At 40.4% G+C, this 18639-nt stretch overlaps 1 protein-coding gene across 4 annotated transcripts in view; it reads right to left on the reverse strand.

The window, feature by feature from the left end:
• The window catches only part of TAF1B (TATA-box binding protein associated factor, RNA polymerase I subunit B), a 67476-nt gene that overhangs the window by 12993 nt on the left and 35844 nt on the right, over positions 1-18639 (reverse strand). For all 4 annotated transcript variants that reach the window (XM_019452311.2, XM_019452302.2, XM_019452358.2 and 1 more), the window contains 3 exons: positions 4067-4214; positions 2107-2284; positions 1499-1545 (listed from right to left, as the gene is read on the reverse strand). In XM_019452311.2, coding sequence (XP_019307856.2) covers positions 1499-1545; positions 2107-2284; positions 4067-4214 — 373 coding nt within the window. The remainder of the gene's footprint in view (positions 1-1498; positions 1546-2106; positions 2285-4066; positions 4215-18639) is intronic.

Consider the following 18639-nt stretch of genomic DNA (forward strand, 5'->3'; position numbering starts at 1 on the left):
TCTGGAGCATCACAGGGCAGATGATATATCAGAGCCCTCTGTTTACTCTAAATGTCTACACAGTCTATGATGGCCCTTTAGCCTGAGAAGGGACATTAGAAGACATTTTGTTCAACCTTCCACTCTGTGTCGAAACTGACATGAAGCAATGTACAGAAAGAAGTATTCTGCACATATTCTGGAAAGAACTCACGAACTGATTTCTACCGTTAAATCCAAGCTCCTAAAACCAATGTATGTGCAATATTGCGGGGGGGGGGGGGGGGGGGGAAGGTCAAACTCTTAGAAACAGAGTAGAAAAGTAGTTTCCAGGGGCTGGGGGTGGGAGATGGGGACAGGTTGGTAAAAGGGTACAAAGTTTTGGCCCTAAGATAAATAAGGTCTGAATATCTAATGTAAAACATGGTGAGTGTAGTTGATTACACTGTATTGCATCATGGAAATCTGTTAAGGGAATAGGACTTAAATGTTCTCTCTCTCTCTCTGTCTCACACACACACACACACACACACACACACACACACACACACACGATTAAAATGTGAGGTGATACATGTGTTAATTAACCAGATGAGAGAATCCGTTCACAGTGCCAACAAATATCAAATCACCATGATACACGCTTTAAATATCTTACAATCTTATATGTCAATTATAACCCAATAATAAAGCTGAAATTTAAAAAAAAAAAACCAATGAACATAAATCCTAGTGAGGGAACTAAGAAACTAGAATTGAATTTAAGAATTCATATATTTTCCAAACTGCCCTGAATTGCTCCCAGGCCAGACACTGTGTTAGGCAGTAAGATACATTTAAAAAAAAAGAAGAAAGAAAGAAAGACGTGGTCCCTCCCTCTGGAGCTCACAATCTACCTCTCTCTCTCGCTATCGCTTACGTTGCCCTTACTCTCTGCCAGCTTTTCTTAGCACTTTCCAGGTCCTGGCCACCTACCAGGGCTGCACATACCTTGCCCACCAGCTCTAGTTCACCGTGCGAAACCTCCAACAGAAGTTTGTTCGGGAGCGGTTGGGCAGGAGTGGTAAGTTCCGATCTGGGGAGTGGCGGGGTCACGAGCGGGTGTGAAGGGAAGGTAGAAGTTCGGAGAATAAAGGCGGCTTCGCCAGGGGTCGGGGGAGGAGGGGGGTAGGAAGGAAAACATTTCAGGTGGAAGGACCAGGGTGAGCAAAGGCCGAGGCGTTAGAACAGACGGCACAGTCCCAGAAGCGCCAGCATCTTCGCGGTCTAGTGAGGAGAAGCTGGGACTAAAAAAGCTGGCTGGTGTTTACACAGAGTAGGAAATCACTGAAGTTTAGTAGCCTAGATGTATAATTAGATAATTATATGAAGAAATAATTCTGGCGTAAGGTACAATTTGTATACATGTGTGTATATGTGTGTCCTTGCATATTTTTCAAAGTTTCCTCCTTACATCTCTTGCTTCTTTTAATCCATCACTTGCAACCACTTTGAAGTTGAATGATAAAAAGTTAAGTACCTTCTTTGTTGTTTTCATTATATTTCTCAGCGGTATTAGACAGAGACCTGGAAACACCAATAAGCAAGTCAATTCATTGAGAAATCACTTCTTCGAAGACGGTTGCATTTCGAATTCTTCTTAAGGAAAAGTGTAGAATAGTACTTGACACCGATGCCAACTTTGAATGGAGAAGCAAATCCCTACACGCCCTGCCATTGTTTACGGGCATTCGGGAGGGGGGACGCTTCAAGATTCCTTTACTCTCCGAAATGATCTTTGAAGACACACAGCGCCAGGAGCCTACAGGCATACAGATAAAGCACTACAAGATTCTTTAGGATCTGTGTGTGATGATTTAAAGTCCAGAATCAGTGAAGCAATGAGAACATGTGTATCTACCTCAAAATAGCAAGAAAACGCAAGGCAAATAACTTCTAAGGTAGAATGAAATCTCTGACAATGGGCTGAGTCAAAATTCTTGTAAGAAGTGATTGTCGCTACTAGCCCGTGTTCTACAACAACTGAGAGGCTCTATTTTCTGTGCAGATAATATATGGAATCCTTTACCTCTGATAATTAGGTAAAAACAGTACGATTTTTTCCTCATAAAATCGATATACACTTACCATTCTAAATTGTCATCCAATAAAAAGAGCAGTTTCAATACTACTACGATAACGGCGACAGCTTGTACATCATATTTAACAGTTTTTGCCATTTTAGCTATGGGGTCAAATGTCAGAAAATCCACTTCTCCTACTCCAGTCATTTTTACCACTTGGCAGGTTAAATCATTCATTTCATCTGTTGAAGAGCAAAACAGCAAAATGTGAAATAAATTCTTTGCCTAACTCGACCACGCTAAACTGTACCTCTGTAAGACAAGTTTTATCATCTTAAGACGCGGTACGATGCTAGAACTCAGAGGCACACATTTTGTGAAGAAAAGAAACACAAAAATGATATCTGTATAGAAACACTGATGGCAGAATCCTGGCAAGGCGTAGCTCTTCCTATTTGGGCTTCCTAAGACATCTACTATTTATAGGACACATTCTGGTACCTAACTCACAGCCACACACTAGTTTTCTATCGTTTCATACAGGTTTCTTGTCTGTGTTTCTACAGCAATTTGTCACTTGAAACTAACTCCCTTATAAGACCAAGCGCTTCTCTACGAGTATACACTCACTCGCTGGCTGACACGCTGGCTAGCACGCTAGAAGGTTCGATGCATATTGAACTTGATGTACTGCTTTCCCAAAGACATTATATGTTCAGTTTAGCCTTCACCTATCATTCGAAGCTGAATAATGTGGCACTTGAAACCAGACGGCCTAGCTAGGGCCTATATATTTAGGCTTTCGATCATTACCTTTGTGACTCTGGATTAGTCACTTCCTCATTTGTAAAATGGGTTATGGGAGGATAAGCTGAGATTAAGGAAGATAGTACAAGTGAACATACTTTGAAAACACTGTTACTAAACAAATTTCTTTACTCACTAAGTACATAAGATATGCAACATTCTACTTTAACTAATTTAAGCAGAATAGCTGTTATTTATAAGAGCATAATAAATTGTAATGAATTAAATTGCAATTTGATGCATGCATTCAGTCGCCATTTCCTCTTGACTTTATTTCCCTCTCTATCCAACAGCAAGCCCATGAACCAGACGCTTGCCATGAGCCGACCTGTGTCAGTTACATTTTGGTAAGCCCCTGTATTCCTTCTATTACCTGGTGTAACATTTGTGCATATATTATGTTATGACATATTTATATTTATTTTTACCGTGAAAATTACACTACACAATTTTGAATATTGCTTTGTTCGTGAACATATGCATTTTCCTTCCCCATTTAAAAACTATATTCAATCACATTTTTTATATTGCTCAAGCAATAGGATAGGCACACCATGTTTGTATTTTCTCTTAAGAACATAAGTTCTGAATTTCTCACATTTCTAGTTTAGCAAGAAATTCAGGAATGGATTCCATTGGCAGATTCCATCGAGCTACCTGTGTCTCGGTATATTGTGAACAAGGTCTACCGAGGCTGTCTTCACATTTGTGTTTCATTGCCTCAGACAGTTCACTGGGATCCTACCAGACTGATCTCCGTTTGTTTTAGGGACTGGAAATAGCATTATGTTACCAAACAATAAAAACATTACCATAGGCGAGCTTCTGGGATTTTTTTAAATTAGAATTCATTGTGTAATAATCATGCTTCACGTAAATGACAAAGCAGTGTCTTTTTTTTTCGGGAGGGGGGCACCTAGGTCATTAATAACACATATTGAAACGTTTGTTACTTTAATCGCACTCAGCAAACTTACTGTAAAACCAAGCATGTCCCTCGTATCAAAACAGAACTCTTTAATTTCTGAACAATGTCCTTTTAACCTTGTTACGTGGTCTGAAATATTTTAAGAAAGGATTGTGAAATTAAGCTTCATGTTACTATGGACCCTGTCAGGTGGCTCTAATAGTCAGTGATTCGAGAGGATTCCGTATTTTGTTCATTATAATTCTACAACTCGATAACAGCTTCCTCACCACATACCCCACACACTTACCAGGGAGATTGACTTCCATCAAGTATTTCATACACAAGATGTTTGGATGAAGATAGCAGTCTTCAGTTATTTCTGGAAAACGTGGCAAATCTAAGAATTTGGCCATTTCAATCATTTTTTTATAGATATCCTCATAGGTAGGCCAAGACTGAAATAAAAGATAATCAAGGTAGCAACTTTCGCAACATAAATTCCTTTTAGAAAATATTTTCTGATTTTAAGAGTAATATGTATTCACCGAATAAAATTTGGAATGTGGAGAAAAGCATTAAGAGGAAAACAGCCATAAATCCTTACTATCCTCTTAGCAGTTTAAAACAGTAATAACGCTAAATAAAAAGGCCACTAAAATTCCATTTGGCTCATAAAACTCCTCCTGGCCTTCCCCATGACAGAGCGAAATCCTTACTTCTTGCCAGTCACAGAAGAACCTGGGGGAAGGGACAAAGCTGTGACCCAAACTGGAGTTACAGAGCCATCGTGTCTGCTCTGCTGCACGACCTCCCTCCCACGCCTCCTCACCACACCCTCTCATTCACCTTCAAAGTCATGGCTACCAAGTTTAGCTTACTGTTTCGCTACGTTCACGTGCTTCTGCGTGGCCGGTGATACCAAGGCTTAAGTCTAATAGGTGAAAATGCACAACTCAACTTCTCCCATATGACTGCATGTAAGATTCTCTTATAGAATTCAGGAAAATCTGTGAGCTATTATTAAGAAATGTATGCTGTTCACTTTTAGATCACCCCCGTAGTTTAATTGCTATGCTATTTCTAGTTTTGCCATTTATAAACATCTTTGAAATTAATACTACATATAATTTTGCCTCATTTACTCATCCATTCACATAAAAAATGTTAAATCTAGAGTCTACGCGAGGTACTTTGGGAAAGGTGGAGATGAATAAAACAATGCCTTCAAGGAGTTTATAACCCAGAAGGTGTGTGAAAGGTGTGTGAAAATAACCACAGTATAAAAATAGAAAGTTATCAAGTAACTCAAGTAAGATTTTTTTTTTTTTTTAAGGCTTCTGGAATTTCAGAGAAACTAACGTTTCTGATATGGTAGGACCCTGCTAAAGACAAACATTTTGGCCACCTGGTTGGCAGTGTTCAAGTTGAACATGTGCACATTCTTTGGTGAAGCAACTCCATTCCTAGCTACATATCCCCAACAGAAATGTACATGATGTCCACATAAAGACACGTGCCAGAACATTCTTAATAACGCTATTTTCAAAAGCCCTAAGCTGGAAACTACCCAAATACCATTAACGACAAGTAAATTTTGATATAGTCTCATAAAGGAGCACTTTGCAGCAAGGCAATGAACGCTCTGCCTGCAACGACCTGGATGAATCTTCAAGACATCACGTTAAAGGAAAGAAGCCAGGCGCGGTAGAGAATGAGCCATGCATATAAAGTACAGAACCCAGCAACTCGCACCGAGCTCCTACGGAGTGAGAAGTCAGGACAGTGATCACTCTGGAGTGGGGGCGGGGGGAACGACTAGAGTGAACCCAAGGGTGGAGTCTCAGAGGTGTGAGTAATGCTGTTCCTCCCTGTAGCAGTGCTGCCTTTTCAGTTTTTTTCAAATGTTGAGATACAGTGATTCTACTTGTACACCGAAATATTGTACGTTGTATTCTAATCTGCGAATTTAAAAGAGAAAAAAGGAAATCAAATTCTCATTGACCTTCGAGATGAACTGGTCTTTTTTCTTCATAAAATTACTTCATTTAGAACAGTTGCTTCGTTTTGCACGAGACTTGAAGTATCTTTTCAAGTTAAGACAATTTTAACATTACCGACAGGATTTATGGCAATTCTAATCCTTTTAAATTTTTTTTTTTTTAACGTTTTATTTATTTTTGAGACGGAGAGAGACAGAGCATGAACAGGGGAGGGTCAGCGAGAGGGAGACACAGAATCTGAAACAGGCTCCAGGCTCCGAGCTGTCAGCACAGAGCCCGACGTGGGGCTCGAACTCACGGACCTCGAGATCATGACCTGAGCCGAAGTCGGCCGCCCAACCGACTGAGCCACCCAGGCACCCCGGCAATTCTAATCCTTTTAAATAATGCAGGCAGGATGTAGAATTAAGCATTTTTATCTGCAAACAAAATAAACACCAGAGCACTGAATGTTCCCCTTAGAAAACAAATCATCTCAAAAAACCAATTTGATGTATGATAAATTCATGACTAGTATCATGTACGATAAGTTCATGACTGTAAGGTCCTTCATGAAAAGCAATCTGGGAAGCTAAGAAGACCCAATATATTTTCAAATGTCCACGCTAAAAGCTGGTAGGTCAAACTAAGTATCTGGTGACAAATAGGCTACCACTCTTTCACCTATGAACAGAGGGTAAAATAATTATTAATAATGCAAATCTACAGATTTATATTATAGTTTACAATTGATTCTAGATTCTCCTAATCTCCATTCCGTAGGGTAGACTTCACTTTCAAGTGTTTCATTTATTTTTAAACAGACTTTTCCTTTTTGGCTAACACTGAAAAGCTTTTTTCAAAAGGCGGCTAGACGGTCTTCAGCATCCTTCCACTTAATGTTTACCAATCTTCTACAACTGTTACACACGTAGGTCGTTTCCAATTTTTACACTACTATAAATAATGCCATGAATGTATTCGAGTAACACTTAAATTTGATTATAAAAATAATACATGCTCATTACAGAAAAGTTATGAAATATAAAATACTATAATAAAGACAATAAAAAATGCTCATAACTTAGGGAAAGCCACTGTTAGGATGTGGGAGGACTTTTCTCTCAGCCCTTTGGGGCATATTCACATTTATAACACCGGGATTTCAATTCGACAGCGTCTCTGACGACTCCACTTGAGTATCTTTCCACTGTGTCAGACGTACACGCTCCAAACTGAGTTATTTCTCTTCCATACCCCTACTTTTAGTCCTCCGTTGGTATCCCTTACCAAGCCACAAAAACCCAACATCTGGAACTCGTCCTCGACAGTTCCGTTTCTTACACACCACGTGCACACAGACTCTTTGCCTCAAGGCTGGGTCTGGAATGCTGCTCGTCCCCATCCCTTCCATAACCACTACCCTCCTCTAAGCCTCCATCACCCCAGTCTGGGCTCCCAACCAAACGGTATCTCCATATCCGCTTTTACCTCTTTGAAACTAGCAGCAAGAGTGAGATTTCAAAACGAAATCTGACATGTCACTCGTCTACTAAAATCTAATGGTTTACCTTGCTCTTAGGCTAAGCTCCCATCTGTCTGAGAACCTTTGCACAAACCGAATTAGCTGTATAAGTTTTGTCTCCTAAATTTTCACCTAACGTTATATTTTGTGTGTATTTTCTAATATCATGAGATAGCCTTTGAAAACATCAGTTTAAGTCATTGGAAAGTATTCCCCTGTGAATCCAACATTTCCTTATTAATGGACATCTATGTTAGATATACGTTCCATGCATACATATTAAGCAGCTATTAAAAAGCAGCTATTAAAAAGGCTTTTTAAAAGCTTTTTTCATAGGCTGTTCCATGACTTAGGAAAATATTCACAGTGCAATACTGAGTTTAAAAAAGCAAGAAAGAAATTTGTACGTAGTCTTCAATCCTAATTTTGCAAATATGTTAATGCACATTAAATAAGACAACTAATATAAATGTTAATGGCATCCGTGAGAAATTGGATTGTGGGTGATTTTTATCGCCTTCTTTATACATTTCATTGTTTTCTACGTTTCTTTTAATCATTCTGAATATATTTCTTTCATAAGAAAAAATAAATATTGAAAAACATATTACAGTAGTTCTAAAAAATTACACATAGAATTACCATATGATAACGGCAATTGTGTTTCTGTGTAGATGTCTCAAAAGAACTGAAAGCAGGGACTCTAACAGATATTCGCACACTAACATTCACAGCAGCATTATTCACTATAGCCAAAGGTGAAAACAACTCAAATGTCCAAGGATGAATGGATAAACAAAATGTAATATTATTTAGCCTTAAAAAGCAAGGCGCCTGGGTGGCTCAGTCGGTTGAGTCCGACTTCGGCTCTGGTCATGATCTCACAGTCCATGAGTTCGAGCCCCGCGTCGGGCTCTGTGCTGACAGCTCGGAGCCTGGAACCTGCTTCGGATTCTGTGTCTCCTTCTCTCTCTACCCCTCCCCCACTCACGCTGTGTCTGTCTCTCAAAAATGAATACACGCTAAAAAATTAAGGGGCACCTGGGTGGCTCAGTCGGTTAAGTGTCCGCCTTCGGCTCAGGTCATGATCTCACGGTCTGTGAGTTCGAGCCCTGCGTCGGGCTCTGTGCTGACAGCTCAGAGCCCGGAGCCGGTTCCAGATTCTGTGTCTCCCTCTCTCTCTGCCCCTCCCCTGCTCACGCTCTGTCTCTCTGTCTCAAAAATAAATAGAAACATTAAAAAAAAATTTTTGTTAAAGAAATTTTCATCTCTGACACACGCTACCACTTGGATATACCTTAAAAACATTCTCCCGTGTGAAATAAGTCAAACATAAAAAGACAAATACTGTATTACTTCACTTCCGCACAGTACTAGAAGAGTCAAATCCAGAGAGGCAGAGTATAGAACAGTGGCTCTCTACCCACCCTAACTGGGGCTGGGGGGCAGGGTGCAGTGGGGAGCTGGAGTTTAATGGGGGCAGAGTTTCAGCTTGTAAAGATGAGAAAGGTCCGGAGACGGGGATGGTGGTGGTTGCGTCGCAATGTGAGTGTACTTCATTCCGCTGAACTGCACACTTAAAAATGGTTTAAGTGGTAAGTTTTAAGTTATTGGTGCCACAATTGTATTTTTTTTTAATAATTTTGAAGTATTTTTTAACGTTTATTTATTTATTTTGAGAGCAAGAGATGGAGCACAAGTGAGGGAGGGGCAGAGAGAGAGAGAGAGAGAGAGAGAGAGAGAGAGAGAATCCCAAGCAGGCTCCACATTATTAATGCGGAGCCCAACACAGGGCTCGATCTCCCGAACTGTGAATTCATGACCTGAGCCGAAATTAAAAGTCAGATGCTTAACCAACTCAGCCACCCAGATGCCCCTACAATTTTTAAGAAGTATAAAAAAGGAACCTAAATAACATCTGTCTAAAGGAAAAAAAAAACAAACACAACATATTAGAGAGGTCATAATTAGAATTAGAAAGTTGAAGATTGGGGCGCCTGGGTGGCTCAGTCGGTTAAGTGTCCGACTTCGGCTCAGGTCACGATCTCACGGTCCGTGAGTTCGAGCTCCGCGTCGGGCTCTGGGCTGATGGCCCAGAGCCTGGAGCCTGCTTCTGGTTCTGTATCTCCCTCTCTCTCTGCCCCTCCCCCGTTCATGCTCTGTCTCTCTCTGTCTCAAAAATAAATAAATGTTAAAAAAAAAAAAAAATTAAAAAAAAAAAAGTTTAAAAAAAAAGAAAGTTGAAGATTAAAAAAATCAAAATATATATAATCTACATTCAAAATCTATTACTACTTGCTATTTTCTACCTTTATTTTAAAATACCTTAACAATAAAATGCCTTAACAATAGAACGCTACATGGGTGGGTTTATGAAGCTGTAATTATTAGATGTGTAACACTAAGGTATGGGTCTGCCTTTCCCTGAAGACAAAATTTACAGAGCAAAAAGAAAATACGGTAGCAGAATCTCTATCTAAAAATGATCACTTAACGGTTCTAGTAGAATACGGAAAGGGACGGTCTTCTTAGCGTCTCAAACGAGGGAAGATTAGAACTGAACGTGGCCACTGCACGCCATTGCTGTCCCAGAGGACGCCATCAAAAGGATCAGAACGCTCCCCTTTGCCTGCAAAGACACACGAAGTCCCTGCAGGGCTGGGCCGTGGACTAGCCTCCCCATACAGCCGTCTGCTTCCACTGCAACTAAGGCCAGTTGGCGGGGCCTGCACGGCTCGCTCAGCAAAGAACCTTAGGCGGAAGGCTGGAAGCCCGGCTCCACGGCACTGTTTTAGAGAATGAGACCACAGTGAAACCTGTTTGTTCCCGTCCCACTGTCCTCAGCCCACAGAAGACTCAATGAATCGATCTCTGACATCCAAGGAATCTTGTGCTTTATTTTATTACCTTTTGTCAAGATTTTATTTTTTAGTAATCTGCACCCAACATGAAACTTGAACCTACAACCCCGAGATCAAGAGTCACGACGCTCCACCAACTGAGCCAGCCAGGCACCCCAAAGAATCTGTACTTTGCACAAGTTCGCCAGGATATTCTTAGGCACCCCGCCCCCCCCCCCCCCCAAATAATAAAATGCAGTGGTTTTCCACCCTGATCCTTCCTGCAGCCTGGAAGAGTGCCTCGGATGGCGTTCCCCCACAAGCTTGAAAAGAGCAGTGCGCCCACGAATCCCAGGGCCGGTCAGGATATCGTGGGAGGTCAGGAACAAAAGAAAGCCTCCGCTGGCCTCGGTCCACGCTGTGTGGCAGCAGTGACTCTGGAAGGAGTGGGAGTGAGGGAAACTGAGAACACCTGTTCTCCTTACACTCCCCTGAGCCCTTCGGCTGCACCGAAACCCGCCAGATTCTTCTTCTAACAAAGATTGCACAAGCAATCCCGAGAGCTACCCGTGGCCTACAGAGCGAGGGGGTGCGCGGAGCTAGGGGGAAGCTGGAAGACCCGAACGCCTGTGTCTGGAGCCGCTCCAGGAGCGTCTGACAGCTCTGGGCGGTCCTTTCCCTCCTCCAACCAACGGGGACCTAGTCTCACAAAGGGTGTTAAGACAGCTCGGAGGCAGGATGAATCATCTTGGCAAAGTGCCACTCAGTGGGTCTGGCTGAACTCGCATTACATCTTTTCTTTCTACTCATTCAGAGAGAAGATCAGAATGTTGCTGATCAACATTCAAAATACTGGAGATGTACTTCAGAACGAATTTCCAGTTTCCTCCTTATCCCTTCTTGCTGAGTCTAGCGAGGGATGACGAAATGCCTAATTCTTGAGAGGATTTAGAAACACTGTCAAGGAGCACAGCAGAAGAACACGGGTATGACATACTCTCTGTGTAGAAACCGGTCTGTGGGTTTAACATCTAGAAAAATAAGGAAAAGCAGTGCAGAAAAGATGGACCACCCTCCTGTCTCCAAGTCCTCTGCAGAATAAACAGTATAACAGAGACAGGTATGTCTAGGCCCAGCTCCAGTTCAAGCGGCGATCTGATTATTTGGGGCTCGGCCTCGAGAGGGTGTCCCTGGAAGAGACTACAGTTTAGCTTATTCCACCGGGAGAACTGAGAGACTTTTTCTAGAAGTAAACAATGCTTTGAATCAGCACCGTGCTCCAGAAACGTAAGTCAAACATACAGCAGAAGAGGCAGAAGCAGAAAAAGGAGGAGGAGGTTATCTCTAAATTTATTAAATAAATAAGAGGAAAAGCCTATCTACCTGGAGTTGGGAATCACAACTCAGCAAAAGGAGACGGTGTGAAACACTAAAACTTAACTCGCGCACCTTCACCTCTTCTGAGCTTTGCTCTTCAGGGAGGGTGACGGCAGGAAGAGTCAGGCGCTCCAAGTCTCCGGCTCGGAGAAAGAAAACAAACCACATCGACCGTCTCTGGGTTCTGGATTCTGTTCCCCCTGGTTTGAGTTCCGCCAGATTTGTCATTATGGGGACACAGGGGCCCACTTAAAGGCCAACGGAACAACTTAATGGAGAAAAAGAGGTCACCTAGGTTGAAGGTTTAAGGGTCTTTAAAGCTCTTTTGGGGAGTGGTGGTTTGTGTTTAAGGTGTGCTCAACTGTCTAGAATAACAAAAACAAAACAAAACCAAACACAGAAGAAGAAACAGTCCCGGCAGCCCACACACAAAACACTGGCATTATCTCCAACGCCATCTCCTAGAACAATCGCACCTTTTGTCGTTGCTGGTGGAGGTACAGCTGCCGAAGGAGCCAAGACTTACTGGAGAAAGCTAAGACGTGGAAGGACGAAGGAAAATGCTTCCTTTGTTAACCAAAAGCCATTTCCATTGAAAAGTTTCAACATACCATGGAACAGTGAATGCACTTTTGTGAGCAAAGGCAAAGCGTACAATGAAGAAAAGCTGTCCGTCAATTAAATAAACAGTCATCTGAAGACATCCCAAACCTGCCCCCTTTTTCTTGAAAAAGGAGGGGACAGGAGAGAGGGAACGCGACGTATTGCCAGATGTGGCCGAAGATGCATCTCAAAGGTATAGCAATCGTGCTACGTAGGGCTTCCAGAGGGATACAAATTCACTTAATTACAAGAATAAGAAATCGCAAGGTTAATATGTTTTTTAAAAGGCCACAAAGCTATTAGAAATTCTTCTAGCATGCGCTAAAAACAAAGTGCCTGGGAAAGCATTTTATTAAATTTCACAAATATTCCAGTGAGTTTATTTTCCTTCATGAAGCAATGCCTCCAGACAGGTAAGGACAAGCTAGAGTTTCTGTTACCCAACAGCAGGCTCTGGTGATAAACCTGATTACAATACCCTGTCAGAGGTGAACTTCCTGCTTCGCTATTAAAAGAAAAAAAAAAAAAAGAGTACAGTGCCTCACCCTTACTTATTATGGTTGTTTTGAAGCAAAGATTCAGCCGAGAAAAAGCTAATGCTACATGCACCTGTTAATCCAAACTTAAAACAAGACTTTCCATTACAGAGAAACACTAATAAGAAATAAAAGTAATGTCAGAAGTAACGACAAACGCAGGAACGTATCGTTGAAGGAGGAAGGCTGAAATGATTTCCACGGGTAATATGATTCACAAAACGGTTCACTTTGCATTTTTAGTCTGCTAAGTGGTTGTAAATCTACCATGTACTAACGTAAAAGACTTTTTTCTGTTCAAAGTCTAGTCTGGAAGTTTGTGGTGAACACATTACTTTATGTGAAACAGGGTCTTGGTCTGGGGGATGGGACTATTTTAGAATTATGTCGTCAACTTGCACAAAGACAGGCCTTACGAACAAATACAAATTTATGAACCGATAACCAATGAGGGCTCGCCAAGTAAATGGAAAATAGCAATCTGTTATGGGCCCAGGATGAGAGCAGGGGAAAACCTGTTGGAGTCCTCCTTCTTAAGATGTGTCTGTTCTCCAAATATTCTCCTGATTGCTGCAAAGCAGCTAATGTTCAAATTTCACATATGTGTACTAAAGAAGGTTAAAAAGCCAGTATTCTGAAAAGTAGAGGATCCCAAAATTATTTCAGTTTGATTCTGGAAGGGCTATGTGATTATTTCTACAGCAGACCGACCTTACACCCGACGTGTAAAACCTGGGTACCATTTCTCTTCTCCCGGGAACTAGCGATGAGGGGAGACCAGGGCCAAGCATGCTGGGTACCGGGGGGTACCGGCCGAGGATCAAACTAAATCACAGATAATCCACGTAAGTCACTAGTTTCACACAGCAAATATGAAGGATGACTTTCCAAAAAGAAGGGTCCTCGGTGTAGCCTCACACATGTCTTTTCTGACCAAAGTAATTCATTATTGGTTTCAGTATATTGGTGAATAGCACGAATTAACTGGTAAGATTATTTATCTCACGCACTGGTTTTCATGAGTGATACTGACACACCCATAACTGGCATTTTCGATGTCCTTGTTTATACATCAAAGTTATGTCCGTCATACACTTATTGCTAAAACATTAGTAGAATGCTTTCTTATTTTTTTTTTCACCAAATGCCACTATTTAATGGCCTCCTCATATTTTATGTAATAAATACATCTGAAAGTTTCCTACTTGGGTGGAAAAAACTCCCCAACAGATCAATTTGAAATCCCCTGAAAGTAAGGTATTTAAACGTATTCCGGTTTTAGCTATTTCAAATCATTTAATCAATAAACAAAGACTGAATCCTTACCATGTATACGGAATTATATTAGGTCTTATGGATAAAAAATAATAGAAGCATTAAATATGGCTCAAAGAATAGTCGGGGATGCAGGACACATACAAACAAACCCATGTATCCCATATTGCCTTTTATTCCTATTTGAGAAATTCTATTTGGACAACCCTCCAGCTGCCTTTAAAATCTGAAAAATACAAAAGAATACATGTAACATATTTGTAATCTTGAAGCCTGATAATAAAAACAACACCCATGAATCCACTACCTGACTTAAGAACTAGAAAATCACCAACACTGTTGTTATCTACCAGTATATTCCTTCCCTCCCCTTCCACTGCCTCCCCTCCCTCTAGAGGCATAACTAGTATCCTGAAGTTGCTCATCACAAACTTACTTTTTTTTAAATTTTTTTTAAGCTTTATTTATTTTTGAGAGAGAGAGAGAGAGAGAGAGAGAGAGCGAGTGGGGGAGGGGCAGAGAGAGAGGGAGACACAGAATCCGAAGCAGGCTCCAGGCTCCGAGCTGTCAGCACAGAGCACGACGCGGGGCTCGAACCCACAAACTGCGAGATCATGACCTGAGCCGAAGTCGGACGCCTAACTGACTGAGCCACCCAGGCGCCCCTCAAACTTACTTTTTAAAAAAGTAACATCATACACATAAACATACTTAAATAAATATATTTATTTTACCTTCTTTTTGACTTAGTGCAAATGGCATCACGCTATGTGTAGTTTTCTGAATCTTGCCTTTGATACTCAATAGAATGTTTTTTACATTCATTCATGTTGCTTGTGGCTGTAGCTATTTAATATACCAGTGTGTGACTGTCACTTTTTATCCATTTTCCTGTTGACATTTAGATTGTTTCTAGTTTTGTTTGCTTTGTTTTTTTCATTACCTAGCTGCCTTCTTTAGCCTTTTATCACCAAATACAAAACTCCATCAATAAAGAACTAGCCAAGTACAGGGTGCTTGGGTGGCTTAGTTGGTTAAGCGTTTCTTGATTTTGGCTCAGGTCGTGATTATGCTGTGGGATTGAGCCCCACATCAGGTTCTGTGCTGACAGCACGGAGCCCGCTTGGGATTCTCTCTCTCAACCTCGCTCTCTGCCCCTCCCCCTTTCATGCTTGCTCTCTCTTGCTTAAAAATAAACAAATAAATAAACATTAAAAAAATTTTTTTTTAAATAAAGAACTAGTGGGTTCTTTATTTAAACCCACTGGGTGGGTGGCTCAGTCAGTGAAACATCAGACTTCGGCTCAGGTCATGATCTCACTGCTTATGAGTTCGAGCCTCGCGTCGGGCTCTGTGCTGACAGCTTGGAGCCTGCAGCTTGCTTCACATTCTGTCTCTGTCTCTCTACCCTTCCCCTGCTCACACTCTGTCTCTCTTTAATATAAATAAACATTAAAAAAATTAAAAACAAATAAAAAATAAAAACAAATAAATAAACCGTGACATATTGTCTGGTTCAGTTCTTAGAAAAATGAAGAGTTAACTAAATTGTAGTTATGTAAAAGAATATCTCTCTTCTTAGAAAATATACACTAAAATATTTAGGGGTAATGGGCCATGATAGATATAACTTACCCTCAATGATTCAGATATAAAATTGCATAGATAGGTAGCTAGACAGACAGTGAGAACAGCACAAATGATAAAACAAGTGGGATAAAATGTTAACAGAAGTTGAGGATCCATGGGTGTTCTTTGTACTATTTTTGTTTTTGCAACTTTTCTGTAAATCTAAAATTCTTCCAAAATAAAAAGTTTTCCAAAAAAATGTTCTCAATATGAGCAAAAAAGGCAAAGTACAATGGTTATTGCTACCAAGACATAATCTCATATTATTTTTATGTTTACACTTTCCACCAAAATCTCTAAGAAATTACTCCCCTATCTTACCCCGTCCCCTCACTCAAGAGTAACTTAAAAACAGTCAACAAAAGAGATTATTTCTAGGGCAAGTATTTTGTGTCAACAAAAGCCTATAACCGTGACCTTCCAATAACACAGTCCAGCTGGGTGAAAATTTTTAAACAAAGATCATACTAGTCATAACATTCATGAATAGAAATTATAATTTTATTTAAAAATCCAAGAATGAATGAGCAGTGAGATACTTTAGGCATTCAAGTAAGAATTTTTTTAGGTAACGCTCATCTAAAACACATTTGACTACTGAGTCTACTTGTAAATGTCTACAGATTAGTATCTGGCATACTTCCATTTCCCCTCACCAAGGATTAAATACAATGGGAATTGACTTTCCACCATAAACACGGAAGTAGAAAAATCCATGAAATAACAGTTTCAGGCAATGGACACAAGAAGCATAGGACTATAATCCCTGAAAGAAGAGAAGTGAAAGGCCCGGTTCACTGCCTGGAGGCGGTCTCCAAGCTGTGGTGCAGGGAGTGGGGAGTGAGACAGAGCCCTGCGGTCTTGCTGAGTTGAGGAGACAGAGACTGGTGCTCCCGAAAGCTGAGGTGGCGATAATCTGCAGGCAGAGTACCAGCGAGGATAAAACCACACACAGAGAGAACTCTGGAGATCTGCAAAGAGGTCCTCTCAAGTCTTTGGCTGAGTGCTGATTCATGCATGTGTGAGGAAAAACCCAAGGCCGGTGGGGCGGGGATGGAAGGGTGTCGGGGGAGAAATCACTGGATTTTTTCCAATGAATCCAAATAATTCCCAGAGCTCATACAAGGCACCAGCTGCAGTAGGAAGACTTCATAATACTGGGAGTATTGGATAGAACTTTCTGAGGGAGTATACCATAGTAGCAGGGTTAGGTTAGTCCCAGAATAAAGGCCTTAGACCAGCAATGAAAAAGCTTAAAAACAAGCTTCTAAAGGATCAAACTGATCTCTAAATTACCTAATTATACACCAAAACAAAGATCCAGTATTCAACAACATAAAATTCACAATGTCTGCATCCAGTCAAAAGTTACCAGGCATGAAAAGAAGGAAAATATGACACATAATCAAGAGACAAACCAATCAATAGAAACAGACCCAGCAATAACAGAGACAATAGAATAAGTAGACAAGAACCTTAAAATATCTACTATAAATACTGGCGATATACTCAAGGACGTAAAAGAAAACAAGCATAACAAGGGAAATGGAAAAAACAAAACTAAAGTGAAATTTCTAGAAATGAAAATAAGAAGGTTCTGAAATCAGAGCCACACTCATTGGGTTTAACAGCAGATTAGACATTCAAGAAGTAAAGATCAGGGAATTTGGAGACATGACCATATCCAAAACAAACACACTGGGAAAGAAGATATAAAAACCAAACAAACAAATAGACCAAGAGCCAGAAGCCTTGGTGAGCTGTGGACAATATTAAGTGGTCTAACATGGAACTGGCATCCAAGAAAAAAATCAAGGGGAGGGCAGAAAAAAATATGTAAAGAAATAATGAAGGAAAAAATTCCAAATTTGATGCAAACTATACACCCACAGATCTAAGGTCAATGAACCTCAAGCATAAGAAACATAAAGAAAACCACACCAAGGCACATCGTAATCCAACTGATGAAAAAAAGTGATAAAAAGAAAATCTTAAAAAGCAGCTAGAGGAAAAAAGACACATTACATAAAGAATAGAAAAGACAAGAATCAGAAATCAGGCAGGCCTATATATGGCAAACCCACAGCTAACGGCATACTCAACGATGAAAAGCTAAAACCTTTTCCTCTAAGATCAGGAACAAGACAAGGATGCCCGCTCTCACCACTTCTATTTCACATTATATTAGAGGTCCTAGCTAAAACAATTAGGCAGGAAAAAGAAAGAAATTGCATCAGATCAGAAAGGAAGAAGTAAAGCCACCTCTATTTGCAGACGACATGGTACTATATATAGAAAACCCTAAAGCTTCCACCAAAAAACTATTAGAACGAGTAAAGAAATTCAGTAAATTGCAGGATACAAAATCAATATATGAAAAACAGTTGTGCTTCTATACACTAACAGAAAACCATCAGAAAGAAACGAGTTCTGTACACTGAAAACTATAAGACACTGATGAAAGAAATTGAAGACACAAGTAAATGGAAAGATATTCTGTGCAAGTGGGGTAGCAGGATCACTACCGTCAAAATGTCCATATACCCAAAGCAATCTACAGATTTAATGCAATTCGTATCAAAATTCCAATGTCATTTTTCACTGAAATAGAAAAAAACAATCCTAAAATTTGTATGGAACCACACAAGATCCCAAATAGGCAAAAACAATCTTTAGAAATAAGAACAAAGCTGAAGGCATCACGCGTTCTGATTTCAAACTATGTAACAAAACTATAGTAATCAAAACAGTACGGTATTGGGATAAAGACAGACACACACATCAAAGGAACAGAATAGAGGGCCCAGAAATAAACCCGTGCATATACGGTCAATTAATTTACAACAAAGGAGCCAAGAATATCTATGGGGAAAGGACAGTGTCTTCAATAAATGGTGCTGGGAAAATTGGAAAGCCACATGCAAAAGAAGGAAACTGGACCACTATTTAACGCCATACACAAAACTCAACTCAAAATGGATGAAAGACTTAAATTTAAGACCTGAAATCATGAAACTCCTAGAAGAAAACATAAGGGGTAAGCTCTTTGACTTCAATCTTGGCAATGATTTTTTGGGTTTGACAAACCCCTCCAAAAAAAAAAAAAAGGTGCAAAA

The sequence above is a fragment of the Panthera pardus genome, unplaced genomic scaffold, assembly GCF_024362965.1.
Source record: "Panthera pardus isolate Hobbes unplaced genomic scaffold, ASM2436296v1 HiC_scaffold_26, whole genome shotgun sequence".
NCBI classification, from domain to species: Eukaryota; Metazoa; Chordata; class Mammalia; order Carnivora; family Felidae; genus Panthera; species Panthera pardus.